This window comes from Zeus faber (assembly GCF_960531495.2).
Source record: "Zeus faber genome assembly, chromosome: 14".
Lineage (NCBI taxonomy): Eukaryota > Metazoa > Chordata > Actinopteri > Zeiformes > Zeidae > Zeus > Zeus faber.
The window spans coordinates 19,886,051-19,906,069 of NC_137200.1; the positions used below are offsets into that span (position 1 = coordinate 19,886,051).

The following is a 20,019-nucleotide window of genomic DNA, read 5'->3' on the forward strand; positions in this document are numbered from 1 at the left end:
GGGCATGTCGCAGCTTTTCAACGATCACGTTTACCTTGTTTTCCCCACTGACATTTCAAGCAAGAAAGGGGGATATTTTCAAGGTCAATCATTTCAATATCTGGCGACGAAATCCCAGCGCTTTAATAAACCCCTCAAGGACCTGGTAAAAGAACCCCCGTCAAAAGGAATATCCATCAATCGTAGCAAGACACCCGACACTCAGCGCTTTTATTATTTCACATTTTATTCACAAGCAAATAAAAACAGCAAACGGCAAATGTCCGACAATTTATAGTTTACAAACTTGTTGAACCCTTTTGAAAATGAACATTTGAGGTAAAAAAAAAAAAAAAGAAAAAGAAAAGTAAACAGTCAATCGGTGAGGGAACATGATGCAGGTGTTGTACCCGTTTTGCCAAGCCGGACACCGGGTTGGCACAGCAACGGCAGTGAGGTGGGGGCAGAAATAAACAAAAAGGCAGGAGCGAGAGGCGGAAGCGAGCAGGGTGTGAGCAGGTGGTGGTGACGGAAATCCACTCCGCCGCACGCCATCCGTTATGAGAGCGCTCCTTCGGAAATGGCGCTCGGTGGGAAAAGTTGTATTCACAAAATGTACACGGGAGGATTTTTTCTGGAAGTCCGTGAAGCCTCGATTCACAAAAAGGAGGATGCTCTTCAACGCTTCGCTTACAGGAGCGGTTTGACGTCTCTGATGCCCTGCTCCGTCGCCACGGTGACGATGTGGTCCAGAGCGTTCATCTGTCCCAACAGCTTCACCACCTCTTTGATCTGATCCCTGCGGGATGGACGCACACACACACACACACACACACACACACACACACACACACACACACACACACACACACACACACACACACACACACACACACACACACACACACACACACACACACACACACACACAGAGTTCGGGTTATTTGGAGTCTTGTGCAAAGAACCTCAATGGGAAATCATTCGGGCGGCGGCTCTCACTTGGCGGTGCGGCGCTCCATGTCGGACGTGCCCAGGCTGCTGCGGTACGTGGAGTTGGCCAGGTGGGCGAGGTAGCGGCAGAACGGCTCCAGCTGCGGCAGCGTCTGTTGCCCTTTGAGCGCGGAGAACCAGTGCGCCGGAAAACACTCCACCACCTTTGAATAAAAAGGCAAAAACGCAAAAGCGTCAATAACCACCCGTATTGACTCCTCAACTGTAGCAGCGGCCGAGTTGGAGTAATAATCAGATCCTGAGAACACGATTAAAAACAGAATCGGAATCTGTTTATGCCGCCGGGTATGTTTACATAGAGTAGGAATTTGTTCTGGCCAGGTCTGTTTTGGTACGTCACAGACGTCGCCACAGACCATCTGTATTAAACAAAATAAAAAATAAAAGCTTACCGATGAAAAAAAGTGGAGAAAAAAAATAATTCTAAGGTAAAATGTGAAGTAAAAATATAAATACATTCGTAAAAAATGCCAAATAGTCCAGAAATATACAAAACAGAATAGTCAAATATATAAAAAGAGAAAATCCAAAATCCGATGGGCACGATATGCACAGGATAAATTATTGTTATGTGTATATAGGGTATACATAATCCATTTTTCTCCATACTTTTAAGAATTTGGGCTTCGTTTTTTGTACTGGGAATATAATACCCCTTTCCGACTGCGCCAAAAAGCTGGTAACATCCACCCTTTGGCATTAGTGGGAAAGGTTACACCCGGGTTTCGGCACTGAGTAAAATGACCCTGCAACCGACAGGTTTTTAATCGGCTCCAGCTCCGATCGGACGGCTCTTTTGTAGGAGCGAAGGGAACAGAGTCTCGCTGGGTGATGAGACAGGTTTTATTGGCCAAGTTTTACAGTTTTACAGTTTAAGCTGCTGTCTCCTCTACTGCCACGCCCCATGACACGCCCCCTTTCCGGCACGTTCGTAACGTTGAAAGTGACGCACCAGGAAAAAAATAACAACAAGAAAAACACAACAGCAGCATTTCCCCTGGCAATGGGAAAGGCGTCAATCGGCTATTTAAGCGGGTTTACCCTCCAATTTCGGTGTAAAAATGGTAAAATGCAGGTGTGTGTGCATACAGCGGTGAGGGGGGGGGGGTCTAACCTGCTGGCACTTGTGCACGCTGTCCTCGCTGGCGTCGGTGGTCTGGAGTGCAGACAGGATGTATCTGTTGAGGGTGCTGTCCAGGGCCAGCTCCCTGACGCAGGGACCGGAGAGGACGCCTTCAAACTGCAGGATGTTGCCCAGGAGCTGCGGGGGAAACGGACACACACCAGACACGTTTGGGATTTCTGTCCGAGCGGGGGGGGTCGAGAGGTGACGTGGACGGCCTCCGCTCCCGCCTCCGTACCTTCACGCAGGACCAGAACTGCCTCTGGTAGAACAAGTAGGGGCCGCTGTTCTTCTTCTCCAACACGCTGGAAGACAAGATCGAGCCGCGGTTACGGTCTCCACGCGACCTTTCAGAGTGACAAGTTTTATCCCCGACGTAGAGAGTGTGTTTTTTCTACTTCGGTTTTCTACTCCTCAGTCCCTCGAAATTCTCCTTTACCGCAGCTTCCAGTCGACTATTCCAATGGAACGCTAACGTGTGTCGTATTAACCTGATGGCTGCAAATTTTTTTTGCCAAAATTAGGACTGGCATCTGAAACCCGGCTTCGATGATGGCAGGAGACCAGAAAGTTCATCAGAATGAACGAATATCACGGTTGAAATAACGTGTCACGTAAAAGGCCGTTTTTTCCGCTCTGACTGCATTACGTACTTTTTGGGGTAAAGCGGTAGAAAAACGTCTTCATCCAAGGTCCGCCTTGTCCTCAGGACAATCATCTTCAAGAGCTCCTGATGGGGAAAAAATAAAAAAATAAAATTCAAGCAAAAAATTTTAAATCTATTATCTCGTCAATTTAAATCACAAGTCCTTCACCTTTAGCCATTTAAAGGGATACTCTAATTTTTTGGCGGAAAATTGACTTTTCATCCATCGTAACCAGACGGTCAAAAGCAATTTCATCCGTGTGCAGACATGCATGCTAACAGTGTTAGCTCGATACATGGTTGCAGAGGGGATCAACTCGCCTAGCTCCTGTGAAACTAGGGAAATTCACCTTCCAGCTTCTCAAAAGAATCGTCATTTTAGCAATAAATCTTGCGTCTTTACTAAAGAACAAAAATAAAAATGTGAAGAAGAGATTTAAATACAGTTACATTCTGACCCATTTCATAACTGTTTATCCAGAAATAATCTCATTGTCATCTCCTATTACAAGTGTCTATTTACAAGCATGCTGGATTAAACCTGTCGTCTATGTCGTAAAACCCATTCTGGAACATTTTTTTATTACGTTGCGATTTGAATAACAAAACCAGGGGGAACATCACAGGGTTTTCGATGATCAAAGACTTTCCAAGCATTTCAGCACAAAAGCTGTTATCTGTATAAATGCTGAGGGGGTGCATTGTGGGCAGAGTGGGTGTGTGGTACCTGTGTGTAACGATTATCCCCGTGCAGCACCGTGGGGTACCCTTTCATCAGCCTGCGAATGAAGCCCACCAGCCGCACAGTCTGGCTGCCGGAGAGCGGATCCCACACCTGCTCTGCCAACACTGGGAAACAAAAATAACAACAACAACAACAACAAAAACAAACATTATTCTCTGACAAACCTCGGTAGACCACGTTCGGACCGGCAAACCTACTGTCATAAGATAGATATTGTGATGATATCGGCCTGGATTTTGGTTATCGCATTAGTCGAGGTTAAGTAAGTTGAGTTTAAGTAGGTTAAGTTTTTCGGAATTTCACAGACTGCTGTAATCAGGCCTCTACCTGCATCATCACGATCTCCACATTACCAATAATTGTTTCTCAAATATTTCTTGTAAATATCTAAGCACTAAATGTCATCCACAAAAATACTGAAATCATTCATTGAGATGAAAAATATCTGATTGAGACGGGAACATCGAAATCGCCCACTCCAAGTGTGTGTGTGTGTGTGTGTGTGTGTGTGTGTGTGTGTGTGTGTGTGTGTGTTTGAGTGTGTGCGGATCCTCACCTGAGAGTTTGGAGAGGAGAACCTTCTCCACGATGGCAGGCAGTAAGTTGATGTCCACGTCCACTTTCTGCAAAACGCCCTGATCCTCGCAGCCGTAGAACAGCAGCGACTCGAACCACACCATGTACTCAAAGTTAGCGCACTCCACCTGCGGGGGGACATAAAAAAGGAAAACGCAAAACGAGGCTTTAGGATGCTCCATTTTGCCCGCCCCCCGACAGGAATTGCGGTGGTGGTACCGACAAAAGCTCAAAAAAGCGCCCCCGCACCTCCAGGGGGCTCCAGGTGACGAGCTGGAGACGCACGAGGGGGTTGAAGAGCTTGGGGAGACACAGGCCGATGTAGGCGTCTCGGTAGCAGTGGGCGTAGTTCATCCTCCACACCTCAAAGCGCAGCTTGATGCAGTCCAGGGAGTGGAAGTCCTCCACCACGTCCTCAAAAACCTTCTTGCACTCCCTGATGATGCGGTCTGCGCGCAAAAAGAAATCAGTACGACATTTGTTACAAAAAAACCCCCATAAAAATAAATAAATAAATAAAATAAATGGGGCTGGTCGCACGCACCCCTCTCCGTGTCGAAGCTGGTGATGTCGGTGGACGTCTCCTCGTCGTCGGAGGAAAGGCCTTCTCTGTGCTCGGCCCGCTTTCCGTTTTGCTCTCTGGCTTGACGCCGGCGAGTTCTACGCCCAACCACGGAAACAAGGAGGCGGAATTAAAAAGACAGGAATGACCGCGCTGAGATTATATTTGGTACTTTTTGCGGTTGGTTTTCAAAAAGCGGGGTTGCAGCTAAATCAGGACTAAGATAATCCCACTTAAATTAATCCAGAGTTTAAAAATGCCTTTCTGAGGCGTTGCTTCATTTAAGATGAGTAAGTTGTAGACTAGGAAGTCCTGGACTAAGGTGATGAAGGACTAGTCAGCTCCTTCTGTCTGCTCTTGGTGCTGGTCTTAGTCCAGATGATCAAGGTCGAGCTGGAGGCCCCACGTCCATTAATCCAAAGATAAAGCTGCCTCTGGTCAGGTTTCATTTAAACCTTCACTCAGACCTAGATTAGCTCTAATCTTCCTTCTGGAAATCAGATTTATTTTAATCCAAGACGAGATGTAACTCAGACTATTTTAAACCAGGACTGGGAGGGGCCGTTTCAGTTAGTCCAGATTAAAAGTGGGATTTAGTCTAAAATTAAGCCTGTGCCTACGAAACCTCCCCCTTTAAGAGACAACCTCTAACAAACTGTGTAAGGTTTTTTTTTAATCCGTTGTTTAATTAAGTATTGCAGGTGAGCAATAACATATTTGGAGAGGTAATTACGAGATAAAAACAGGGTGGGCCAAGAACGAGATGATTGTAAGTATAAGGTTCAATCTCTTTAGACAAAAATGAAAAGGTTAATAAAATCAGATTTACGTCCAAATCGATCATAAATTCAATTTTTACACGAATGAATTTCAAGAGCCAATATTCGTCAAACCGAACAAACTTTAGACATTCTAAAAACTCTGGGGCTAGAGAGACGGGAGCAAACAGCCCGGGCGGTGGGTCGGGGGCGAGCCTCCTACCGTCGCGCCTCCCGTTCGGCTATCCTCCGCTGGCGAGCGTGCTCCTGGTAGGCGCCTCGGTCTTGACCAAACGAGTCCAGGTTGGGAGCCATGACGGCCTTGCCTGCAAGAGACAGGAGCCAATCAGGATCGCCGAGAAGAGGCAAAGTCGGCCCCCCCCTCCCCCGCACACCTATCCACAGCCCGCATCCTTAGTTATGAGCAGAAACTGAACCGGTTTTGAGATTCAAGACCTTCTTCGCTGTCAAGAGGTCATTTTCTAGAGGAAGACTACCGAGTTGTTCTTAAATAATAATAAAAAGACATCAAACAAAAACACCCCGATATGTCAATTTAATTGATAGCCTTTCATTTCATGATTGTTGTTGAATGGAACATCGTTTCAAGTCACTTACCTGGCAACAGACAGCTACACGTTAAAGTCAATGTGACCGTGAGGTCACGTCATTAACAGATCATTGTTTAGTCAAATTTACAGAGTGGCTGATAAACAGCCACCCAGCTGAGTTTGACTCATCCACATGGAGGGAAGCAGCGCAAATAGCTACTCCAAAACACACACACACACACACACGATCAAAACCCACACAAGCCTCAACTTCTCCCAAGTCAGACATACAGGGCAAACTAAGGAGAAATAGGGGCAACAAGGATGGGACTAAATCTCTCTTTAACAATTCTCACACACACACACACACACACACACACACACACACACACACACACACACACACACACACACACACACACACACACACACACACACACACACACACACACACACACACACACACACACACACAACCAATGAGGCCATTATGAATAATAAAAACCTTCAAGATGGACTGACTTGAAAGGCTTGCAAACTCCGCCGATTCATCTTTAATATCATCCTGTCTTCTCTGGACAAGTCGCGAGGCCCGATGCCTCAGTAACTGGTGCATGGCGGCCTCCAGCTCCAGGATAGCGGGCACCTGAAACATACGATGCCTTTTGTGACCTCTGAACGGACACGCGCGGGATTTCCGAGCCGGCGGGAGTGGGGGGGGGAGGTATGGGTCTGATTGGTGAGAGAGACCAGAGCAGCACGATGGATCTAAGGTCAAAGGTCAGACTGGAGCCCGTGTTCCGGTTGGCTCTAACTCTTCTGGTCTTAGCTAGAATTAGGCTCCGTGTTGGATCGTTACAGGGGGGGGGGTTTTCTACATCGAACGCTCTGCGACCTTGACACCAAAAAGACTCCAATGCTGACTACAACACATAGTTCCTCTCTGGTCTCCTGTGGGGTCGAGATAAGACGTTAGTAAGGACAAGGCCGGCTCGCCTCCTTTCTCCGTGTGGAAATCATCCAAGGAAACAAAACTAGGGTGAGCCGCTAACAGTGGCGACCATGGAAGCTGACCGGACAACTACACACATGATCTGTTAAATCCTTTGTGCTTCGCACTTGTTTTCATTTGACAACAGCAGCCAACGAAAAGTAAAAGTACCTCAACGTTAGCATACGGCGATCTGAATCATAATAAACAGTCATTTCAGTCCAAAAATAACTTGTTAAAGCGGTTTTGCCTTTGGAGCTGTTCCATGCAAGTCATTCATTTTTCCAACATAGGCTATAAAAAAATATATATATTAAGAAAAATATGTAAGTCTTTCTTCAGGCAGCACATGTGCTAGATGAACAGTAGAACCCCTTTTACCTGAACCTCACTTAACAGTCAACCAAACTAGACTTAATTTTTTTATTGATCATCCTGTAAGAAAATATCACAGGCTATTTGTTTCTAAATAAATCAATGAAGGATATTCTCTCTCACAGACACACACACCCACACCCACACCCTCTGGGGTTTGGATAAATGAGGTTCTAATGTGCATTGACTTTGATTGTTTGTCTGCAGCTCAGTTAGCACTTAGTGTCCAAACCCAACCCCAACCCCTCCCCCCAAAAAAAGAAAACCACAAAGCCAAGCGATTTTAAAGAGAGGTCGAAGGCACTGGCTCGACCGACAATCCCACAGACACAAAACAGAAAACCAAGAAGTCGGACAGCGGAGAAGTCGTCCCTTACCTTTTCACTGAAACACTCAAGCAAGTCTCCAACATACCCTCGCATCTCTTGCAAGAATTTATATTGATCTGCATTGTCATTGGCCGAGCCCTCCAGCCGCTGGATGGCACTCTCGGAGGCGGCCTGCTCCTCCAGGATCTGATCGTAGCGCTTGCCGTTGGCCCCGTGGCCGGCGCGCATTTGGCCGAGCCTGCGGAGACACCACATGCGACACGGCACGCTGGGAGTGAGCCAATCGGGAGGCAGGAGAACCGCCAGCGGGGATTTTTCTCCATCCACTTGGTGAAACTCCCCGTACTGTATCCAATATCACCAAATGGTTGGTTCATTCAAAAGCATTCCGACATGATGACCACTACTGGTGTCACCGTCCACTTAGCTTCGGTCAGTTTGAACGAGGTTGCGTCACTGTAATGCAGACATGTGACCAGGTCCCTCTAATCCAAGTCACATACTTGAAGTCAAATCCTTCTTGTGAAATACAATAAAATCAAGCTCAATAAAAACTGACTTCAAGTATTTGTTCTTATTTATTCCCCCTTTTGTGCCAGTTAAAATATTTTGATGAATATTATAAATAATAAATAAATAAATAAATAAATAGAATGCATTTACATTTATCATAAATAATGAATATAATAGTATTTTTTTTGCTGTCCTCCAGGACGGAATTCCAGCCGGATATGACGTAGCTTCCTTACAGACATGGAGAAGGCGAGGAGCCGACTCTATCGCACATACGCTTCCCTCCTTCAGATCTGTGAGGGCTCTACCGGTCGGAAACGTTTAGGAAAAATCCAAACCGTAGGACAAATTCATACCGGTGTACTCTCTATACCGCTTATACTGTCCACCCCCAGTTCTGATTAGCAATTCCGAGTGCCGAAAAAAAGGACCCTGGCTTCTAAAAATACCGGCGTTTTCCTTTCAAGCTTTGTGAATTTTACACTTTTTCCAAAGTAGACGGTCGACCGCGGGCCGTGGCCGCAGCCCCTCTCTATCGCAGAGCAACAGTTTGCTGGATCTCCCGGCGGCCGTGTTGTGTCCACCTACCTGTCCCGCAGGCGCTTCTTTACCAGATCAATAGAGACCGGGGTCAGGTTGCTAGGGGCCCTGTAGGGGAGGGGACCGTGGTTGGCCCCGTCGGGCGGCTTGCCGCTTTGCGGGGCCACGGCGCCGTACACGAACGGCATGCTGTAGGACGAGCCGTAGGGCTGGGTGTCGTAGCTGTTCTGGTAGTACCCCGCGCCGTCGTCCGGCAGCGTGGCCTGGACCTGTGGACAGGGTTCATTCTGGCATTACACAATGAAATCCAAGGACGTTCAAGGACTTTTTTCAAGCAGCATTTTTTTTGCCACTTTCAAGGACTTCACGCAAAACAAATTTCAAATCAATTGTCAATATGATTTTTGTTCATTAATATATATAGTATAATCTTAATCTAAATTAATCTATTAGTCTATAGATCTATTATTAATCTCATTGTCATCTACTATTATAAGTAACCATTTCCAACCACACATAAAAATGGTGTTATTCGCATTGTATAAATGTTGAGCTTAAAACAAAATGGTCATTTTTATAAAATTTGAACAGGGTTCATTCTGGCATTTCAAAATTAATAAATTTTTTAAGCACTATTTTTAATTTTCAAAGACTTAACGCAAATCATATACACACACACACACACACACACACACACACACACACACACACACACACACACACACACACACACACACACACACACACACACACACACACACACACACACACACACACACACACAGCGTTCCAAATAATTATGCAAATGAGTTTTTCTCTCTGATTTTCCTAAATAGTTGACGCAAATGAGTCAGTCAGCATAATTTTGAAGTCATCAACCGTTAGGGTATAATTCGAATGTTATTGAACAACAATTCTTGCATTCATTGCACTTGTGAGTTTTTGGAGAGTTTCTGCTTGAATTTCTTTGCAGGATGTCAGAAGAGCCTCCCAGAGCTGCTGTTTTGATGCAAACTGCCTCCCATCCTCATAGATCTTTTGCTTGAGGATGCTCCAAAGGTTCTCAATAGGGTTGAGGTCAGAGGAGGACGAGGGCCACACCATGAGTTTCTCTCCTTTTATGCCCAGAGCAGCCAATGACACAGAGGTATTCTTTGCAGCATGAGATGGTGCATGAAGATGATTTTGCTACGGAAGGCACGGTTCTTCTTTTTGTACCACGGAAGAAAGTGGTCAGTCACAAACTCTATATACTTTGCCGAGGTCATTTTCACACCTTCAGGGACGCTTAAGGGGCCTACCCAAAACATGACTTCGCCACCTCCTTGCTGACGTGGCAGCCTTGTTGGGAGGTGGTGGCCGTCCACCAACCATCCACTACTCCATCCATCTGGACCATCCAGGGTGGCACGGCACTCGTCAGTAAACAAGACTGTTTGAAAATGAGTCTTCATGTATTTCTGGGCCCCCTGCAACCGTTTCTGCTTGTGAGCATTGGTTAGGGGTGGCCCAATAGTAGCTTTATGCACAACTGCCTCTGGAGGATCCTACACCTTGAGGTTCGCGGGACTCCAGAGGCACCAGCAGCTTCAAATACCTGTTTGCTGCTTTGTAACGGCATTTTAGCAGCTGCTCTCTTAATCCCATGAATTTGTCTGGCAGAAACCTTCCTCATTCTGCCTTTATCTGCACCAACCCGTCTGTGTTCTCAATCAGCCACAAATCTCTTCACAGTACGATGATCACACTTAAGTTTTCGTGAAATATCTAATGTTTTCATACCTTGTCCAAGGCATTGCACTATTTGAGGCTTTTCGGCAGCAGAGAGATCTTTTTTCTTTCCCATATTGCTTGAAACCTGTGGCCTGCTTAATAATGTGGAAAGTTTTCCTTTAATTGGGCTCACCTGGCAAACTATCCCATCACACTATCAACTAACTATCACAGGTGTCTGAGGTTGATTTCAGTGATCCAAAGAGCCCTGAGACACAATACCATCCATGAGTTTAATTGAAAAACAAATTGTCATCTAATATTACAATTTCCCTGAAGTAATCGGTCATAAAAGCCATTCTGGAAAATTTGTGTCACGTTACAATTTCAATCACAAAACCAGGTTGAACATCACAGGTTTCCAATTATGTTTTTTTTTCCAGTACTTTCTTTTTAAAGATGAAATTCAAGCACTCCAAGGACCCGATAAGAACCCTGTATGTATGTATGTATAAAGTGATTATACTCGAGCTCGGACTCACCTGGGGAATGCTGATCCCCTTCTTGATCTGCTCCTGCTCCCAGCGGCTCACCTCCTCATCGTGCCCGGCGTCCAGGCCCTCGTCGTCGCTGCCCTCGATGCCTGGAAGGGACAGTGGGAGAGTTGACGTTTTTACTTCCTCATCCACTGGGCACGAGACTTCCAGACAGGGCTCAGCGCGAAGGGAAGCGAAGGAACGTACATGCGGTACATGTAGCATTGGTTTCAGGTCGCTCCTAATCATTCTGAACCACCTGATCGATGTCAATAATTATCACGATATATATTTAATAATAATAATAATAACGCTCAATTTACAGTTTGAAGTGTATTCTCATGGCTTTACGTTAAACACTGAATAAATTAAATAAAAAACATGTAAAGAAAAAAAAAAAAAGATAAATAAAATAAATAAAATGAATAATATATATTATGTACATTTACATATGTAATATAATCATCATTGTCATCCGAGAACAGTCCGAAAAGTTCCTGAATATGGGCCCTGTGATTGTATAAGGGGGCGTTTTGAGCGGAATGAGGGACTCTCTCACCGACTCTGTCAGACCAGACATCACTGAAAATCACGGATTCCTTCCTCAATCGTTCTAGGGGGGGGTCACACAGGCTTGGGTTGGGGAGGAGGACGCGTTTGGGTTCAAGTTGGTGTTTGAGGAAGATCCACCGCCTCAGCTCCAGGGGGCCTCATCCCCCTGCGCACCGCCCGGCCGGTGTGAAAATGACCGAGACCGTTTTATCTCCTGGCCCTATTTCCTCCAAAGGTTCTTAGAACTCCTGCGATACGGAAAACGCCTTCTGTTACCGATGATAGCTTTCTGGGTTTTGTGAACCGCGGCACGGGTGAGTGTTTTCGGAGTTTCCATTAAAGGCGGCATCTGCTCGAGTGGTCTGTCTAGGCGTAGAAAATGCTATGCAGTCCACAGGGCACTGGTTGTTAGACGCAAATAACTTCCTAGAGACCAAGCTTGGACTTGTATAACTTTGGATGATGTCACAAAGCGCCCCGCTCCTCAAACCAATCAAATCACACCAACATTCTTTGACTGGCGGAAAAGTTTTTCCACTCATCGCTGTCCCAAAAGTACACTGATACTGATCAAACTTGAACGACAAGATGTCTGAAACATTGTCTGTGCTTACTACGGTTGCCGTGTTTCAGATACCCGTTTTTTAGATAGTTCCAGCTCACAGCATTACACAGGCTCCAATTTAGTCGTGTTAGGTACGTATTCAAGTTTTCCGGGGTTCTATGAAACGCAACACGAGTTACAATTTTCCGAGTTTACACTGAACAGTGCATCGGCCCCCCCGGTCTGTCGTCTGAACAAGCGTAAATACTATTCGACTTACAACTCTCTGAATGCGCATGAGCGCCCAGAGACGGAAACCGGACTGATATAACGTTGGTTGGTGATGTCACAAAGTGCTCCGCACCACAAACCTAATCAGGATACAACGTTCTTCAACTTTCAGTAAATTTGCAATGGTTTTTCACTAATTCCCGCTACAAATGTAGACTGATGTGGATAAAACTTGCACCACAAGATGTCTGAAACGCCCAAGTTCCAAAGAAAAATGCCAAGAAGATTAAAAATAATAAAAACCTGAGCAAACACGACGGGGTTCCAGCTCTGTGGGCTGTACCTCTAATAATACACAGGACCTGATGTTGAATCCCTCATTTGGTACAACACCGTACCTATTTCCTCAGCGATTTTCTGCCTCTGGGTTTTGTTCCTGACTCCGCTGAACCGGATCCTCTTCTCTTCCTCGTCGTCGTCGCTGCCGTCGTCTTGCTCCTCCTCTCGGACCAGACGCTTCTTGGGAGCCTCGGCATCCACCAGTGGGGCATCGCCGCCAAGCTCCCTGGCCATTTGCCTGCGCTTCCTGGCGGCATGGATGAACGCCGCGTCGGGAATCTCACCTGGGAGAGTGGAGAGACGAGATTCAGTCAAAGCACTGTGAGATTTATCCTGCGCGTAGTATCGCATTTTGTATTTTCTCTCTCACACACACACACACACACACACACACACACACACACACACACACACACACACACACACACACACACACACACACACACACACACACACACACACTTTAATTCAAGGATTTTCACATACTATTGAAGCACTCCTTTCTATTTTCAAGAACTTCTAAGACAATATAATACATCGATAAATATTCAACGTGATCTTTATTAATTAAAATATAATATCATCTTAATCTCATTGTCTGTTATTTATATTAGTTTGTTTATTATATCTATCTATTTATTATTAATCTCATTGTCATCTACTATTATAAGTGTCTATTTCCAACTACGCTGGAAAAAATTTAATTTTACATTTCCCTGGCATAATATATGTCGTAAAAGTGATTCTGTAAAATATTTATTACGTTACCATTTTAATAACAAAAGCAGGGGGAACATTACAGGTTTTAAAATAATCTTGGTTTTTTTTCCAAGGAATTATCAAGCACTTGTGATTTTTAAAGGTATTCCAGTACTTACATTTTGGAGGAAAATATTCAATCACTTAAAGCACCTCATGGTCCTGGGGCTCTGCTATGGTGCATACTGGCCAGGTTGTGTGTGTTTGTGTGTGTGTGTGTGTGTGTGTGTTAAATACCAGGTCGGAGGCTGCTCAGGGAGGACAACGTGTTGAAGGATCCGGCCACGCTGTTTCCCTTGGAGGCTGGATCGTGCGCGGTGCCGCTCTGACCCTTGGCTTCCTCCTCCTGGTCATTGCCGCTGTCCACCTCCATCTCCTCCTCCCCCTGCTCGCTGGCCACTCCACTCGCGGGTTCCTCTTTAATCACAACCGCAGCTGCGGGCTGAAGCGGAGCGTCTACAAAATAGAAGCAATAGCACAGACATGTTTCTTGATGTTCTATGCAAAGAAAACAAACAATTGGTTAAATTGAGATTTGGGAGATGGACCGAGCCCGCCATATTTTATTCCTCAATGTCAAAATAAAATAGACTATCATTTCGATGAAAAAAATCGGCAGATCTGTTAATTTCCGTGTCCGGCAGGTTCCGGCAATGGAAAGCCAATCAGTTTGGACGATCTTAAGCTGACCTTTAACATCTAACCAATCACATTTGTCGATATGGAAATAAGCCCCACCCACAGGCTGTGCTTGTAAATACAGTAGACAGAGAGACAGAAGCACAGCGTCTAAAACACTGAGGAGAAGCAGAAAGATGATGTACTGTATCGTTGACAGGGACAAATACATCCATAGTTTGGCGTTTTGGGGATATTTAAGTTACGAGCCACAGCAGAGGGTAAATATCCAATGTGTAAAATATGTCGGCGGGATGTCCTGACGAAGACCACCGCAAACTTTATTATTTAGTTAGACCTACTAGCCATATTTATTTTGTTTTTGATTTTATCAAAATTGTATTTAAATACTTTTTGCTTATTGTTCATGAACGGAAATTATTCAATTTCAATTAGTAATATAGTTTTTATATATCTATATTTAAACCGGTCCTCACTGACGGGACTCAAAAAATATTGTAAGGAGGGTGAGGAACAGACTGGATTTAGAGGTATGTTAGAATGGCTCAAATACATAATCTGAGTGGTATTATCAGCAGAAAATCACGTTTTGGGGACCTACGCGAGCGATTTTAACTTGTGTAAAAAGGAGCATAATAGGTCCACTTCAAACTAATAGTCACGCACCAGGAATGAAACAGCAGGAGGTAGAACTATGGCAGTACAGCAAAACGTTTGGTCGCTATGACAACGGGAATTTCACAGAAGTGCTCAAAGTTATGCTTGAGTTCAATCTCTTTATTTTTGTTTTTTTTTCCTGATCAGAAACTTGGAAATTTTAAAAATGACATTTGAAAATGAAATGGTGGTATATTTTGGTGTAGGACTTAGTAGTACAATAGTATGTAAGTATGTAGTAAGTAAGTATGCATAGTAGTATAGGTAAGAGTAGTGGTACCTTTAAAATCGTAACGATCGCCGCACTCCTCCATGCCCCGTCCTCATTGTTTTTAGTTGTTTTATTTGGAGGAACGGCGCACGGAGAGCTGTGTTTGCGTGCGTGTCCAGATGATTCACAATATATTTATGACTCCCCTTATTTATAATTCCTCATTGAAATCTTATCCCTGAGCATTTCGAAAACTTCTATCGGTTTCATCCTGTTATCGTAATGCACACCGACTCCAAAATAAAACGGCCGCTCGATTTGAACAATCTCAGTCGAATGACGGGTCTCCGACTGATGATTCGACTTGTCGACTTTCAGGGCGGAGACCTACGTGGCGGTCAATGTTGATTTTGCGGACACTGCCAGAACTGCAGCTCTGCATCTCTCACTCACACACACACACACACACACACACACACACACACACACACACACACACACACACACACACACACACACACACACACACACACACACACACACACACACACACACACACACACAAATTCTCACTCCCTCCCAGTGCTTAACATGATATACGATGATAAAAAAGAAAAAATAGTAGTCGGCATATTTGCAAGTTGCGCTGGTGCTCCTAGTTATAAAATTTAGCAGCGCCGTCTCCCAAAATGCTACAAAATGGCCGCAATTCTGGAACCCTGTATTCCAGTACTTACATTTCCGGGGACAAAAGTCAAGCACTTCAAGCACCTCAAGGACCTGGTAAGAACCCTGGACTCGGCTCTTGCGATTGTGTGTCTGTATGGATTATATTGCGATACCGATATATTATCCTGTCGCGCATGTCTAGGGTCTACATTGTTTAGCTCCTTGCACGGCCAGTGTGGCGATATTCTTTACTCCCGAGAATGCGCTACGAGGTGATTGAAAGCCAGACATTGACATTAGGGCCAGCCCACCTGAGCAGGGTTCCTGTTTGACACTGCCGGTCTTCTCCAAATCCTCCTTGTACTCCTTCTTCAGTTGTTTCACAATCTTCTTGCTGTGGTTTGACTTCTTCACCCTGAACACCTCAGATCCACCTTCTGCATCGCGGACAAGATCACAGACAAAAGGGTTTGCACGCGCACGCCTAGTACGCAGCGAAGAGGCCGATCCAAGACCGAGGCCGACTCCCAGACAAATATTCAAGATATTCAACAGATTCACGAGGCGATCTCTGGTCTTAAGGGTCGTTCGTAGCGTAGGTCCCCGACCCCGGGAGTCGTTTGGTTTTCCGATGGTCGGAAACTAGGTCCCCGCTCGTGTAGTGCGTGTGATCCCTGTGTGCTCACCCATCATTCGCCAGATCCTTTAGTGCGTGCACCGTGAGTGCCGCTGTCTTTTGGTGTGTCCCTGCAATTTGCCTCTTGAAATCACATCTCTATTGCAATGATTCTCGAGCCCTAACCCTCCCCAAATCAAGGACGCTGGATCTGATACACATTAGGCCACAGATAAAATATTGTCTCTGGGATCGTGATCGGGGGGGTTTTTATTGTTAGATATGATTTCACGTCGATACAGTATTATTGTACATTCGCTGGTAAGTGGAACTACTAAGCATTTTGATGGGCGATCCCCCCAAACCCCTATAAGGAGCCCAATTTTTGGACAAGAATTGTCTGGAAGCGATGAAATTCATTTCTAATTTCAGAAAGCATGGACAACTGAGAGAGATTGTTTCAGTTTGTTGCCTGGCGACATAGTGATCTCATTCATCGTCTTGCTTAATCGACCCTCTCTAGGGACCCGTGGCAGGGGGGGGGGGGGCGTCCCCGGACCTCACGTTGGGAGCCACTGCGAAACCGCGGGTGAAATTTTGACGTCGCGGAATGACGTCACCAAAACACCGCGCGCCCTATCCGACGCCGGGCTACCTTCTTCGTCGTCGTCGTCGAAGCTCAGCAGACTGGCCTTCGGGGCCGCCGCGGCCGCCGGGACGGTCTCCTTGGGCTTCTTTTCCCGTTTGACCGCTTTGAGGCCGCCGGGCTGGAAGCCGTTGCCGTGGTTGGCCGCGGCCAAGCCGTAGTTGGAGCTCTCCATGAAGGGGATCTCCTCCGTCGCCGCGGGCCCGCATGCCTGCCGAGCCTCGTCGTCCTCGTCGGACTCGTTCCTCCGCCGGAGATTCACCCGTTTCGCCTTTTTAAACATCCTGTTGCCTTTTTTTTTTTGTTTCCTCCTTTTTTTTGTGTGTTAAACGCAACGCGACGTTCGCCGTGCAGTGAAACGCGTCATAACCGCCTTTTGAGCCGCACGGAATTACCTCCGCTCTCGCGTTCCGCCATTTTCTGTCAAGTGGTGACGCGAGGCACGCGAACGACGCGTTCGCGGCGAAAGATATTTCGAGTGACTCGGGCGCCGGGAGTCACTCCGGCAAAGGAGCGGGAGCCCGCGTCACAAACTGAAAGTCAGTGCCGAGGACTCGCGTCCGACGCGGACACGACATTCGGTCGAATGCATGTTGCGTGTGACTGGCCCAACACTTTGGCGTCCCACCGAAACACGTGGGGGATGTTGTCAGAATGAGATGGTTCTCGGGTCTGGGAATTAAACCCGACTCATCGCGCAACGCTCTCGATCTCGGGCGATCGAGCGGTGCACTGTTACTGTTATTGTTGTTCTTATTGTTGTTGTTATTGTTATTGTTGTTGTTGTTATTGTTTTTGACCACCGAGCGACGCGTCGGGGACCGAATCCCGGAGAAGGGAGTCGAAGCCTCCGGTGCGGAGTGCGCGCGAATCGTCGCCCTCCGTCGGCGGGGAGGACGCACTACGTCACTTGTGAGGCGTTCACCGGGAACTCGGACGTCGGAAATCCGTGTCCCCGCCCCCCGCAGAGGAACGCGCCCTGCGGGGAATCAAGCTCTAAGGTTCTCCCCCGAAGCGTGGTATCGTCTCCAAATCCAAGGCTTTACGATGGCAGCCGCCGGCGTCCAGATCCCACCGCGTTACCCCGCGCCGCACACGTGTACAACTTGTTTGGCTTGTGTCTGTACCGTGTGAAGTTCATTCCAATCACACTGTGAACATCGTATCGAGTCCTTCAAATCAAACTCCAGATTCTCAATTAAGTGTCACGCACGCGCACGCTGCATTATTCTCGTCTCAATAACCTACATCCTTTGAGGCGTCTTTTTGTAATGGACAGAAGTTTTAATGATGAGTAAAGGGAAAGAAGAAGAAGAAGAAGAAGAATCTTTATTTGTCACACAGCACGCCACACTACAACACACGCACGCACACGCACACACACACACACACACACACGCACATGCTTTGGATGGTGGACGGTGAAATGAGGCCTCTGGGTTTAACCCATCCTGGCTTGTCCTTCCTCCTGGGGGCCGCAGCCAGGAGCAGTGGGCAGCATTCGTGGACGCGCCCGGGGACCTGGTGACGAGTGTCCATCGCTGGTCAGACGATGATGTGTGCATGGTTTTTTTTGGGGGGTGGGGGGGAGGTGGAGGAAACCCCATGTGTGCATGGGGAGAACATGCAAACTCCACACAGAAAGGCTCCTATTTGGGAGATAACCCGCCCCGGAGCACGGTGCCAACAGCGCCCCAGGCGGGAATGGAACCCAGGACCTTCTTGCTGCGAGGCGGAAAGTAGAGCATCCAGTAACCGCATGACACCAACAACCCTACAGCATCTGAAAAATAATAAAAATTAAAAAAAAAAAAGAATAATAAGCTCTACTAAAGACACAATATATTACAATTAAAACAATATACAAAATTTAGAATAAGCTCCCTGGGATCATTTCCCTAGATTACTCTACAGCGCCATCTGGTGGATAACCTGGTGGATTTCCTCACTAGAAACAAATGAACGGTCCACCACTGTGACAGGGTATATCCGGTGGGACGCGATTTCAGAAAACCACAATGAGCTGACATGTGCCGCGGGACATGAAATGATCATAACAAATAAAACCGCAGAAAGGATGAATACCGTTAACATGGATACCGCATTCCCGCCGCGTGAGCACAAAGTCCCGACGTAAGGCGAAACTCAGAATTGTCGATTAAACATTATTATAGACTCCTTAAACCTAATCTCACTTCCTCGGAAACGCTCAAAAACGACCTCAATAATGCACGAGGCCATCGAGAAGGCGCGGCTACAAATAACCTTGACGCGGGCACCGACGGAGACCGCCACGCACCGAGGAGGGTTTTACACCGAATCCGAAAAAACGCCCCCTCGTCTGCCACGGCGTCCGAGTTCAAAGTTTAAGGGTCCAGTCAACGTCAATGACAACATTTAAAAAAGAAATATGAATACAACATTAGAAAAAACGGAAAATAAATCGTCAAATACCATAAACAAGGTTCATTTAAATTGAAAACCGGAATTAATTTCCGCCCTCAACATTTTCGCCATTCAGAGCCTTTATTAGAACCGCGTTTGGATGAGTACGTCCCTCCGTCCTAATGGAAGCAGATGAATGCAGTCTGCGCTTTATTACCAGCTCAGGTACTTTAATCAAAGAATAAGAGATGTGAGCTGCATTCACGGCGGCCAATTACAGGGTCATCGCCTTGAATCAATACAGCCTCGCACGCGGCGCGGGGGACGAGGCTCTGCCGAAATTAAAGTGTCATAATAGGTGAAGATCGAATGAAGCGTCGGGATTAATTAGTAATAAGACCCGACGCTTTGTCACTGAAATAACGACGGGGCATGCATGTGCCCTCCTTACCCGCTCCTCCTCCATCCGCACGGCGCACACGGGTCGTCGAGGGGTAAGCTGAATGTAAGTTTATCAAAGTTTGACTGCCGAGCTGTGACGCTCGCACTGATGTGAAATGATGTCGTATGAAAACCGAAACGCGGCGGAAGCGCCGTTTAAAAGTCGTTTTAGTCGGCGGAGACACACAGGCCGCGGCGGGAGAAAGTCAGCCGTGACCCCTAGCCCGTGGCCTATTGGCACGCTGTCTGGCGGCGGAGGTTTTACGCCGCAAACCGCTTCGGCTGTCGGAATCCGAGGCGCCGTGTCATGGCGGGTTTCGGCGTGCCCTTTCCAGAGGCCGAGCGTAACCGCGGGCTACAATAACAAATAAATTAATAAATA

At 46.6% G+C, this 20,019-nt stretch overlaps 1 protein-coding gene across 1 annotated transcript; it reads right to left on the bottom strand.

The window, feature by feature from the left end:
- Window positions 1-208: 208 nt before the first annotated feature.
- paxbp1 (PAX3 and PAX7 binding protein 1) lies at window positions 209-17,215 on the bottom strand. Its single transcript, XM_080014235.1, has 18 exons — window positions 16,821-17,215; window positions 15,861-15,986; window positions 13,611-13,829; window positions 12,674-12,898; window positions 10,955-11,055; window positions 8,748-8,968; window positions 7,695-7,884; window positions 6,474-6,597; window positions 5,624-5,726; window positions 4,625-4,740; window positions 4,330-4,529; window positions 4,061-4,208; window positions 3,487-3,608; window positions 2,767-2,843; window positions 2,352-2,418; window positions 2,105-2,251; window positions 979-1,133; window positions 209-778 (listed from the first exon to the last, which is right to left on the bottom strand). The coding sequence occupies exons 1-18, from the start codon at window positions 17,092-17,094 to the stop codon at window positions 670-672; spliced, it is 2,724 nt and encodes a 907-aa protein (XP_079870361.1). The 5' UTR covers window positions 17,095-17,215; the 3' UTR covers window positions 209-669.
- Between the last annotated feature and the right edge of the window lie 2,804 nt (window positions 17,216-20,019).

What these genes read in the sequence shown, in the direction of transcription:
- paxbp1 (XM_080014235.1), bottom strand. Translation starts at nt 17,094, where the DNA reads ATGTTTAAAAAGGCGAAACGGGTGAATCTCCGGCGGAGGAACGAGTCC. An exon ending in AAGAAGCGCCTGCGGGACAG is followed by an intron (nt 7,885 to 8,747) that starts GTAGGTGGACAC and finishes GTGTCTCCGCAG; the next exon opens with GCTCGGCCAAATGCGCGCCG. An exon ending in TCACCTGGAGCCCCCTGGAG is followed by an intron (nt 4,209 to 4,329) that starts GTGCGGGGGCGC and finishes GTCCCCCCGCAG; the next exon opens with GTGGAGTGCGCTAACTTTGA.